Source organism: Empidonax traillii, unplaced genomic scaffold (assembly GCF_003031625.1).
Source record: "Empidonax traillii isolate 1590-97213 ecotype Southwest subspecies unplaced genomic scaffold, ASM303162v1 scaffold291:size1517763, whole genome shotgun sequence".
NCBI lineage: Eukaryota > Metazoa > Chordata > Aves > Passeriformes > Tyrannidae > Empidonax > Empidonax traillii.
In genome coordinates, this window is record NW_020955484.1 from 77,896 (window position 1) to 90,461 (window position 12,566).

Sequence of the window (12,566 nt, forward strand, 5' to 3'; positions counted from 1 at the left end):
CCTTATGTTAGTCTTTTATCATAAATTTCATATGTGCAGTTCTTCAGTGTTTCTCATTTTTTAAATCTAATTTGAAAAGGTGTCATTTTCAGTGTTGAAAGGGTGAAATACTGCGTATTTACGCATTTGATTTGTACGTGCTCAGATTCCAGCAGCACAGTAATTATTTCCTTTTACAGTTAGCTGGAAAATCTGCCACAGTGTTGCATGTTGGGAAGGTGGCTTTTGTGTCTGGAAATAGAAGAAAGCATTGAAAAGAAGGCGACAATCTTTTTCATTGTATGATGAAAAGTATGAATCTTGTGTAAGTTGATGCTGTCTTTACATACTGAAAACAAAACAAGAAAAGAAAGTCTTCTCAATTATGTTAGTATTTGTTGACCAGTTTTGGTATCTATTCATAAAAAAATCACTGCTCACACAATAAAAAAAACATGGGGAAGAGCTATGGAAAAGATGATGATAGCTGGAAAATGTAGTGTGTAATAATGGGTTTTGTATGTAGTTAAAAACTGATATGAAATTCTGAGACTACATTAAATATCTACAGATTTGAGTTATCAGGACCTCTGCAGTCAATACTGGTGTTGTTGAGAGAAACTACATTTTTGCAAATTAACAAATTTTTGCAGTCTTTCCAAAACTGTGATAAAGGTACATCTGCTTCAGCTCAGGATGCAAGAGCCTTACAAAAACAGGTTAATCTCTCTGCAAACATTGCCTTCACCTGACCGTTTGTGCTCTTTATATCTTTTCACAGTTCTTAGTGCATTCTTAGTTTTATAAAATCCCAGGAGCTTGAAATTTAAGACTGTGAATGAAAAGCTGGTTTATTGACTGGGAATTGGCTTACTTTGATGTGAGAGAGAAATAACAACATTAATCCTTACTGCAAAGGAGATTGGTTTCCAGATGGGTTCCTGGTTTTAATCGAAACTTTTGGTATAGATTGTGAAAATACTGCTGTGTCAAAGAACAAAGTAAATGTGTTAATTGAGCAATTAAGGAGCGTTTATATATAGGATGCTCTTGAATGGTACTGGTTTTGCACTGTATTTACAAAATTTGGCTGGGTTTAAGTTCTTAGTCTTTATTTTCTTCAAGGGTAAGCCATTTAGAGGCTTTTTTTTGTTTTGTTTTGTTTTGTTTTTTTGGTTTTTTTTTTTTGTTCTAGGGTTATTTGAAATGTATGATTATATATTTCAGGAGCTTTTTCCATGAGAGGGGCCAGAATAGAGTTACTTCTCTAGCTAGAGACTGTACCTCAGAGTCTTGTTCAAAGTCTTTATGATAATTTAAAAGAAATCTGAAGCATTGGAAGAAATCGCACCTTGGTGACCAGCACACATATAGACTTTGAGTACAGTGCTCAATTTTTATAACATAATAACATAAATTTTATTTAATGAAAAGGCAGACTGTGGCTGTGCTCAGTTTACGTTGATGTGCTGTCATGAGTGAAGGTATCATGAACAGACTTCAGCCTAATTTCAGGCATGATCTGTGTTCTTGAGGAGAAGAAATAAAGCAAAATCTTAACACCACCCTTTTTTTACTAATCTTTGTTTCTGGATTGATGGGGTTTTTTTGTGGTTTTGGATGGTGGTGATTGTCCCTAAACCGTGCTTTCATAAAGCTCTTCAGTGATGTAGGTCTTTTGGGATGCTCATAGAAGCTTGTCTGGAAAGGGACAAATTAAAAGCAAATATATGAGGATATAAAATTCACAATTATAGTATTTGATTTTGTGATTCTTGTTTTTATAAAATAGACTTACTAATTCTAAGAAGGGGATATTACGTGACAGTGAAGCATAGGGGACAAGGAATACTAATATTGTCAGAGATGGTTCACCCCTACAAATCTTTTTCCATTTTATAAAAGTAATATTGGTGTGGATCTTGTAAACACATCTCTAGATGTGTTTATTGGCATCAGGTGTGTTGCTGTTAGTTAAAGGTTTAAGTTATCCCTAGGGATTGAGCTCTGCATTAAGGTAGAAGCTGCACAGTTGCTAACTGGGATTTCTGGAGCAGGATGCTTATCTGCAGTGCAGCAGGGCTGCCTTTGCCTTTTGAAAAGATGTCCAAAGGGAACATCAAGGGAAGGATCTTACTTAGAGGAAGAAGCAATGCTGAATACTTTTTTCCTTGTCACATTAGCTAAGAATTAGTTGGTGAAATTTTGATAGCAACTGCAGAGCACAATTCATTTGCTGAGACATTTTTGGTCATGTTTAGTGGATTTTTTTAGTACAGTTTTCAGTTTAGTATTTGATATGGAAAATAGCATGGGAATTTAAGGTACAGCTACAGGAAAGAGGCTGTGACACTGCACAGGAAAATCAGAAAATGGCTGTGGTGGCAGTGGAGTGATGGCAAGTCACATTTCCTGAATTTCTGTTGTCAAATGTAAAAAATGATGGGAGGAATACAGGTGCGTCTGAATATCTAATGTCATTTTAGGTGCTTGAGAATACCTGAAAAACCTGCATAGGGCTGTAAGATGCTGCTGCAGGCCACAAGGGAGGTGGGCTGTTCTGGATGGCAGCAGGATACCAGGCAAGATGCTGACTTTTCTGCTATTTTTGTGTCTGAAATGGCAGTAGGAGCCAGTGTGCCCGCACTGAGTCACTAAAAACAGTGTTTCTTTTCAAGCCTTTCATTTTTGGTGTACTTTAGTGATTTTTTTTGTTGTTGTAAGTTTCCAGCCTCTCAATTGGCCCTTCCTTCTGCTGAAAAAAATGACAAGTATATGACACCAACTGTTGTGCTGCTTACCCTTTGATGGTAATTTAGCTGCAGGGTAAATGTGACAGACCTTTTGTGGTCTTAGTTTATTTATAACCTTCTTGCAGGAGAGACTGGCTGTTTGGGCAGTGCCTGAGAAAACTGCTGGGCTTCGCATCTAGATTTAGATCTATGGTTGTTTTTTTTTACTGGTTTTAGGTGTCGGTTTTAAATAATGTCTGAATTATAGTTTCATATAGTTTGTAGTTTCTTTTGTCACTAGACATTCATGTGTCCCTGAATTTCATTTACACGTACCCAGAGCTGCTGTCATCTTAGCTGAGGTGTTAACTGGCATCTTTATGAACGAGGCATTTCTGTATATAGGTCATCTGATGGCTGCAGTACTGTGAGGGAGCTCAGGTTGTATCTAACATATCCTGACAACATTGTGTTTGACTACACATACTTAATTGGTAAAGCAGAAAGGATGGTGTGATACTGTTACAGAAGCAGCTTAAAGTGGAGCTAGATTGTGTGTTTTAAATCGCTAAATCTGAACTCATGGTGCTAAGAATGGTGAAGTTCCTGCTGGCTTCCTCTGTCTCTTTTTGCCCCACTTCAGTTGGAGGTGAAGAAAAATTCATTGGCTGCTTTGATGTGAGAGTAAAAGTAAGAACATTCACCCGGGAAAGGAACTAGTCTTTGGCTTCTGCCTGGTAGAGAATAGCCTAAGTGGTAGTCTTTAGCTAGCACTGGAGTTTTTCCTCTCCTGTTACACTGCTGTCATACAAGGAGAAGTCAGAGAGAGCGATCCTGTCAGCGACTGGTGAGGAAAAGGGTGTGGGGGTGGTGGAATCTTGTGTTCAGCCCCACAGACTGTTCTGCATCCAACAAAACTTAATTTAGGTGCAGTGCCTAATTCAGCTTCTGCAGCTGTATGTGTATAAATTTGGCACAGTAATACTACTGGTGCTCTGAACTCATTAGCACACAGGTTTTTAGAAAGTCTGAAATGGTTCTTAATGGTCTGCCTTAACTAAGAAAAACCTTTCCTGTTTTGAATATTAGCGGTTAAAAACATAATCAGTTAACAGAAGCCATGTGAAGTTTGACTAGCGAGTTAACAACATGCCATCACATGCAGGCATGTCTGGATAAAGTTGATAATCACTGATTCAGTAAATGGTGTTTCTTAGAGTTCCATATGGCTGCAATTTAGATAGAAGCACTGTATTTCATAATGCTGATTAATCTCAATGTTCTGCTTATCTACATAAAGCATAAGGGTTATATTGTAAATAACTAGTATATATAAAGTATATAATATATCCAGATATTCCTATACTTCAGAAACTTTTATGCAAATGAAAGACTACTATGCATTACATTACATATTTATTTAGGCCATACAGTGTTGGAGGGGGGGGTTAAGTTGGATATCAGAGAAAGGTTCTTCACACATGGGGTGGATGGGCACTGAACAGGCTCCCCAGGGCAGTGGTCACAGCACCAAGCCTGACAGAGTCCAAGAAGCATTTGAATGATTCTCTGAGGCACATGGTGTGACTCTTGGGGGTGGTCCTGTCCAGGAGTAAGTGTTGGACTCGATGCCCCTGATGGGTTCCTTCCAAGTTGGCATATTCTGTGATTCTGTGAAGTTGGAATAATTTCTGTAATTTTCTAAGAACTAGAAAGATTAAGACCTTTCATGGAAACGTAGTGTGTTTTAATGCCCTTGTCTCCACAGCATTTTGTTGAGCAGAATGGCAGGTATTTGTACCCAGCCAGTAACTTATTGGCATACACAGTTCATGCTTTGTCATGTCAAATGTCAGAGATGTTATTGATTCTTTACTGGTTTTTTCCTTTCTAGAAATACAGATAAACTTTGTTACATAGAAGCATTTTAAATACTCTGTGAAGATGGCAAGTCTGATGAGTCAGAGTCTCTTGACCTATGTGGAAGAAGGAAATGTTCCTGCTCTGAAAGCACTTCTTGAGAAATGCAGGGATGTCGATGAGAGAAATGAGGTAAGATGATTTTTTAAAAGGTCAGTTTCATATTGCAGCTTATTAGTTAAAGAATGAATAATTAGTGAGATCACCCTTGTTATTTAACATGCATTCCAGGGTTTTTTTCCAGCAGTTGCTTACCTTTACATAGCCTAAGTGCTGTGTGTTCCGTCTTTGTCAGCGCCTCAGCATCTTTTACTGTGTATGTTTTCTGGGTGTTCTTCTCAGCTGGAAAACACAGCTCCCTCCTTTGTGAATCAAGTTTATACCTGTATTTCTGCAGCTAGGAATTGCTTCTTAGTTCACAGGTCTAACTGCCTGTGCATTCTTGCCCTGTTCATTTTGGGTTGAAACCTGGGATGATGATAAACCTCCCCCCCACATCCTGATTTTCAGCCAAGAGATACTTTGTTATACAATCCAAATGGGACATATATTGCAACTTACTCTGAGCAGATTCTCATCTAGGTGAAAAGATATGTACCCAAAACATATGTCTGGAGAAGCAATGGTCCAGTGCTTAACCACTCTGTTTGAAAACATTTTCAAACAGGTTTATTTATTTATTTATGTTTATTTTATTTATTAAATCTCCTTTGATGCATCTCGTGACTGCTACTTCTTTTCTCTGAGGAGAATCTGCTTTTGTTTTCAAAGATTTCCCTTCTGTCTAGGTAGTCTAAGACTGATGCTGATGCCCCCTTGCTCTTCTGCTTTTCCAGACTGAACAAATCCAGCTCTCAGTTCCTGCTTGCATGTCTTGTGCTCTAGTCTCATATCTGGGTGACCCCGTTGCTGGACTTGGCAGTTTGTCAATCTCTCTGTTTTTGGGAGTCTCTCTGTTGGGAGAGAGCACTGTATTCTGGATTCAGCCTCACCAGTGTTGAGTGGAGGTTGTGCTCTTGGTAATGCAGCCCAGTGTTTGATTTGCCCGTGTTGCTGACGGGGTGCAGAGCGGGGTCATGACCCTCTTGTCCATTGGGACCCCATGCCTGGTTCTGCAGGCAGCTCCCCAGGCAGGCAGCTCCCCAGGCAGGCAGCTCCCCAGCCAGTGCTGTTCCCTGGGGTCAGTCTCTTCCAGTCTCTGAATTTGCCTTTGAATTTGCACTTCAGGGAGGTCATCAGTCAATTTTTCCAGCCTGATGAATTTCCTCTGAGCAACATCCCCACCCTCTGGCATATCAGCTGTTCTCTATAGCTTGGAGCAGCCCATAGAGTTGTTTTCTGTTTCAGGGTGCTGGGGTTTGAAGAAGATCCTACAATGTTAGCCCTGAATCGAGCCCTCTCAGCAGGGCAGCAGTTACTGTGAGCAGTTGGCCATCACCCTTTGGGTCTGACAGACCAGGCAGGTTTTTTGCTCATCTAGTAGTGTACAGAAAACTGTCTTTTCAACTTTTTTATGTTTTTAATAAGTAGGTCTTGTAAAATGCATGTTCTGTTGCATTATTTTTTTAAATCTGCATAAGATGGAAAGAATATCTTTTGGAAAGAGGTCTCCAACCAAAAAGCAGCATTCAAACATGAAAACAATGTACAGAATTTAGCCTTACAGTAGTTATTAGATGTGATTTCAATTAAGAGGGCTTTCTTTCATTATTGGCACATTCATTCCATGCTGTGGATGCACATATGCTGGGGGTATTTGAGATGGGGGAATTTTAAAGTTTCAGAGCGTACACATGAACCTCACCACCTGGCATGCAGTGAGAGAAGTCTGTTCCCTCTGCTGGTAATTCTTTTCAACAACATGGCCGAAATCAGACAGATAGTGTTAATTTTGTCAAGTGTCACTGCCTTCACCTTCTTTTCTAAATTTTTTTCTCTTCTTGGTGGGACTAAATGTGTCCTGACTTTCAATGACTGCCTTTTTTTTGCAGAGGTCATTTCCCCTAATACCTAATGTTTTTAGTCTTCTAATATGTTGCAATGGAGAAGGTAATTTCTGGAGACAGACATGGGTAGTTTGAATCATTTTCAAACCCATTGGAGGGGGCTGTTCATACGTATCAATGACAGGAGTTTTGTTTAAGTGTTAGCTCTTCCTTGGAATTCAGTGGCTTTGAGTGCAATTCTCTTTCCAGTTTTGGATCTGCCAAGGCATCTTTTCTTCTTGGGTAAAAAGAAAATACTGAAACGGGAATGCCACTGGAGGTCTAAAAAGGTTGCTGGTGAGAGAAGTTTTGCTAGTGCCAGGACCTCCCAGGCTGCAGTGACTTGTCCAATGGTAGGATCACCCACATTGTCGCCAATCCTTTATATCTTGATCTGGTTGGTTGCCAGATAAACTAGGATGTCCCAGTCAGTTTGTGTGTGGATGGGTTTTTTGCATTAACACCAGCAGTTTCAGTTAAGTGGAGCAAGTCTGTCTCTCTGCCTTTTCCCTGCATATCCTTCTCCCTCGTATGATTTCTTTCCTCTCATACCGTATACTGGGATTACTTAACAGCTAATGATAGATGCTTGCCTGGTGTGATACACTTTGATCCAAATAGCCTCCTCTTTCCTTTGATGTGCCTTTCTTTCTGCTCTTGATGCTGAAGTACCTTCTGCATGTTCAATTCTGAATCTTCTGTTCTCTCACAAACTGAGAGAACTTTTAATCTGTAAGGTAACACAACTAATTGATTTCCTTAAAAAGATATAGGTGTGCTCCTTTATAATTTGGTTATTCCAATACTTAGACTGAGCTGTGATGTACAAATAGGCAGTACTTAATGTGCCTGTGAGAAATATGGGTATTTGGTTTTTGTGGAGTGTATAGACTGTTGGGCAACTTTTGGGAATTAATCTGGATGTTACAGGTGTAGTAATCATGTTTTGTTTCTCTGTTGGTAAAATCTTCATGGTGGTTGCTAAAACATTATGCTTTTATTTGAGAGTCTTCTAACAAAAAGGAAAGGAAGTTTTCAGAACCCTTCTGAAAAGTTTTACATCTGTCTGAGAAAACCAAAGCCAGTCTGCAGTTATATGACACTTCTTACAGGAGAGATTAATTTTCCCATCCACAGTCTCCTCTTGTCCAGACATACTTTTCTTTAGTTTGTACTATCCTTTTGTTTAATCCACCATTGGAAGACAATCAGAGTGATAACAACAGTAACTATTCAGAAGGAGGTGAGAAGAATGGCCATGCTAAAATAGGTGCTCAGTACAATAAGGTTCCTGTCTGCCCAGGTGGCTCTGGATGGCAGCACAAGCATCTGGTGCATCAGCCACTCCTCCCAACTCTGTATAGGCTGTGACGGTGCAGGTGCACTCTGTCCCACTGCCCAGGTCCTTAATGAAAGGGTTAAACAGGATCCCAGTATTGATCCCCTCACTAGGCACTGGCCTCCAGCTGGACTTTGTACTGCTGATCCCAGTGCTCTGAGCCCAGCAGTTCAGCCACTCTCAGTCCACCTCACTGTCCATTTATCTAGTCCATATTTCATTACCCTGTGTGGATATTGTGGGACAGAGTGTCTAAATCCTTGCTAGATATGTCATAAACAGTGCCTCAACTCTTCATTCACCAACCAGTGATGTCATCTCTCTGGGTGGTCAGGCATGATTTCTGAAATCACTTGGAATGTGTGTTCCCAAAATATTAACTTCATAATAAGAGCTCATGCTAAAGAACAAAAGTTATGACAGTTCTCCACAGAGAGCTGTTCTTTTCTAAAATGTAGTATTTGTCTTTCTCTTGAGTTCAGGGTTTTTTTTAGATTTTCTTTTTTTTATGGCCAGATCTAAAACCCATTGCTTGTTGATACAAAATGTACTTTAGGATCTAGAAGCAATGATATATGCAAAATGCAGTTATAAAAGCATAAACTTACACGAGAGCTTAATTTTTCTCTGTGAAAAATTACTCTGTTAGATATTGCATTATATCCTCTCGTGATTAATACTGTTGGTTATCTGTAATGTCACAGGGAAGATTCTGTGAAGACTAGGGAATAGCTGATGGACCAGAAAGTTTTCTCAAAGATGCCATGTGTTTCTGTGATTTTGTGTGTGTAAAGAGTAAAAAGAATCATCAAATATCTTTATTAATTGTACTGTTAACTGTTTCAATAATGAAGATTATTGATATTACTATATTCTTATTCTCCATTGATTTTTATTCGTATCAGGGAAATTGCTGGTATATAACTCCTAACATGTAGGTTTTACATTATTTAGAGACTAGATAATATGAGTTTTCTCTATGTTAGAGGGAAAAAGCAGGAGAGTTGCCAGGAAAAATTATCTTCATTTATTAAACTTGTTGAAATTAACAAATTTACTGTAAAATTTAGCAAGTTTTATAGTTGCTCTGTATGATGAAAACTATCTCAGAAGTTTGCTGACACAGAAGTAGCTGATGGAAGGATGACAGATTGTAACTGACTTTTAAAACACCTCTAAGGCAAATAAACAGGTTTTTCTGTCTTTCATCTTCCCTGAGATGAGACTGTCTCTTAAGAACCTGTGTTACACAGGACAGGAATGATGTCTGTATTTTGTACACAGTCAGACAGCAGTGAGGTATATATAACTTGGCTACTTTTTCCAAGGCTTCAGCAACTGCTCCTCTGAATCAGTGTGCATGTTTTAATGGCCATTGTGGTTCCTGGTGGATTTATTTATTAATTTCTTAACAATGTGACTGAGTTACTTCAAGTTGTAAAGATATAACAGGCTGTAATAGAGATGTCTTCGGTGAGCAAATAATTCTGAAAGGCAGATGTTCAATAACATAACTTGTTTCTTTTGGTAGCCATTTCTAATGTCTGAAATATGTGAGGGGATTTGGTTTTGTCTGTGCCTTTTTTGTTTAGTTGTGTTTTTTTTTATTTTGGTTTTTTTTGGTTTTTTTTGTCACCTATGTGACAGGGTTTAATACCACATTTTCCATTTTTATTGTGAATTTACTCCATAGTATGAAAACCAGTCCTTCTTACTATATCTCACAAGCAATTAAAAAGTGGAAACAATGTTCCTCTGTAGTTTCTGGTTTTTTTTTTATTTTGTGTGTATGTGTGTCATTTGTGTCACTTTCCAGTGCATCACTTTTCCTGTCATTTTGATTTCAGAATGGCCAGACTCCACTCATGTTGGCTGCTGAGCAAGGCAATTTAGAAATTGTCCAGGAGCTTCTCAAGAAGGGAGCTAATTGCAACTTGGAAGATGCAGTAAGTATTAGTGCTTTATATGGTGGAACATAACAGTGAAGGAACAAGAAATTTCAAGAGGCAGGCAAAGAAAGGGAATTCAGATTAGTGTTGGAGGCAGGAAGAAGAATATCAGGTGGAAAATGATGACATATAAGAGACATTTTATCCAAAATTCTTTGGCTTTTGCATTCCTCTGGGTTCTCGTAAAGAGTAGGGATATTCAAGTTGTTTTAAGTGTCTGAGGCTCTCTGCTGAATGCTGCTGCTGTTTCTTGTGGGAAATTAGTACTGGGAAGCTATAATATAATAGGCAGAATAGAGAAATACAGCATCAAAGATGAGGTCCAAGTGATTTTGCTCATCTCAGTGATGTTGAGGTATGTCAGTGGGTTTGGGGGTTTTATGTTTGTTTGAAATTTTTTTTCTTGGTTTTGGTGTTTTTTTCAGTAAATACTGAGGGAGAATTTAGGTTAAAGGATTATTTCAGGTGAAAGCCAGAATGGTGGCAGAGAAGGGTTTCAAATTTATGAATTGTCTTCATGCCTTTGAGAAAGAGGTTGACTGGATGAACGATGCCCAAAAGGGATGAACAGGACAAAGATGTTAAAAAGTTTTGGAAGGTCTGTATATTCCAATGAAGAGTGATAAACACAAAAAAGGATATTGCTTGTGTTTTTTTAGTTCTGTACTTAGTTTACTTACAGCAGTGTGACCATCCAGGAAAAGCCTGGTATGAAATCTGTCATTTAAAATAATATTAAAAAAAAGGAACAACAAAAGTAAACAAAAAAACCCAGTGTCTGTTTTTTGAGACATTTTATTACAATTGCTATAAATGTCACAATTTCTATACTTGTAGGAAGAACATCTGCCTTATAAACTGCTGCTATAATTATAAGCATATAAAACAGTAGTCCACACCTGGATGTGGTTGGAGTAGTAGGTGAAAGATTACTGTAATGCAAGAGGAAAGGTATCTCCTGAAGTGATCATAAATCTAAAAAGTTGTGGTCCAAAGTCTTCTTCATGTTAGTCCCTTGGGACATCATAGGCAGACCACCAACATTTTCTGTGGTCTTGGTTACCATCTCATTCCTTCTCAGCAGTTTTCAAGGTCTTGACCTCATTCTTTAATCCTTTTTAGGTGTTGCTTCCTCTATAAAATTATTAAGATAACCTGCAGTGAACTGTGGAATGGAAAGGGATGAGTATTGGGTAGGGGAGCAGATAACTGGGGGGGAGATTTGAAATAGTTGTTTTGTATTTCCATGTGTATAACTTGGCACACCATGAGTTTGTTAGTACTTTTTGTTTTTTAACAGGACAGCTATTTTAAGGTCTTGTGTATTTCCTGTTGTGGATTAAACATTTGAAAAACAAGTTTAATTGTATTGAAATACTGAATATTACTTTAAAAATTTTTTTGTTTGTTTTTTTGTAGGATAACTGGACAGCTCTTATTTCAGCAGCTAAAGAAGGGCATACAGCTATTGTAGCAGAGCTACTCAATTATAATGTCAGTTTGGAGCATCGGGATTTGGTATGTGTTATCCTATGGTAAAAATAAAATAGTTTTTAGTAAGGAGAACAGTTTTGTGAGTTGGAGATTTTCAGTTCTGGAAAACAAAGGAATGTTCTTTCATTCTTAAATTTTGTACTCAGTGCTGCTGAAGTGGAAAAGAATCTATAGTTAAATATTGTTTTTTACCACTGTAAAGTAATTGCTTTACTGTCAATAAAATCAACTGGTTTTCTAGATCTGCTTCTTCCCCTTAATTTGTTTTGGAAAAAAGCTAAACTGAAGAACAGTTTGACTTTTGGGTGTGTTTTGTGTGGGTAAGCTTTTTTGCAGGAGGAGGATTGGTTTGTGGCTTTCCGTTGGGGTTTTTTTTGTCTGTTTTGTTGGTGGTAGTGGCTTTTTTTTCAAAGTATTCTGGTAAAATAAATGTCATCTTTCCCAGAGGATAACTGTGAGAAGTATTTACTTTTTCTGTGGACAGCTGTGATTGTTCATACAACTGTCCTTGTTTTCAGTATCTTGACATTTCTGTTCATTCATCTTGCCAAATTTTTGTATGGGAAAGTGAGTGCTACAATCTGGTCCACCTAAAGAATTACAAAAGCTGCTTATGTGATTCTCAGGTCAGATGCCTCTGAAGAGCTGAAGACTGTCTTCATTGACAGAACATGGAATCAGTACTAAATTAGTCCATGCAAGGACTAATTTTGCTCTGCTTAAGTTAGAGTGTGGAAAACCACTAGGGGAGAGTCCAAGTGCTTCCTTTAATTGCAGTTCCACTGTCTGAAGGCTGAGGCATCTTCACTAATCCAGCTGTTTCATTTAATGTTAAGCACATTCACATGGCCAGTGCTTGATGTTTAGCCCTGTATCAGTCAAGGGATCTTTTAACCTCACCAGAAGTTTATTGTAGAGAAGTAAATAAAAATTGTGGTTACAGTTATCAGAGGCATGCTGTTATTTTAAAATAATTTTGGTTACCTGACCTGTCAAATGCCTTAGACAATGAAACCTCTTTGCTTCCTAGTTTACAAAGGTAAATGAACACACCGCTGCAGTTTGATATTAATTGCTCTTATGATTGCCAGTTGCAGAAATCAAAAGTAAACTTCTAAAGTTAATTGATTTGGATTCTATACTTTTGTTTTAACATGGTGTGTTTCTT

At 38.2% G+C, this 12,566-nt stretch overlaps 1 protein-coding gene across 5 annotated transcripts in view; it reads left to right on the forward strand.

The window, feature by feature from the left end:
• The window catches only part of KIDINS220 (kinase D interacting substrate 220), a 78,749-nt gene that overhangs the window by 3,128 nt on the left and 63,055 nt on the right, over positions 1-12,566 (forward strand). For all 5 annotated transcript variants that reach the window (XM_027890514.1, XM_027890515.1, XM_027890516.1 and 2 more), the window contains exons 2-4: positions 4,614-4,763; positions 9,803-9,901; positions 11,324-11,422. In XM_027890514.1, coding sequence (XP_027746315.1) covers positions 4,656-4,763; positions 9,803-9,901; positions 11,324-11,422 — 306 coding nt within the window. In that variant the 5' untranslated portion in view covers positions 4,614-4,655. The remainder of the gene's footprint in view (positions 1-4,613; positions 4,764-9,802; positions 9,902-11,323; positions 11,423-12,566) is intronic.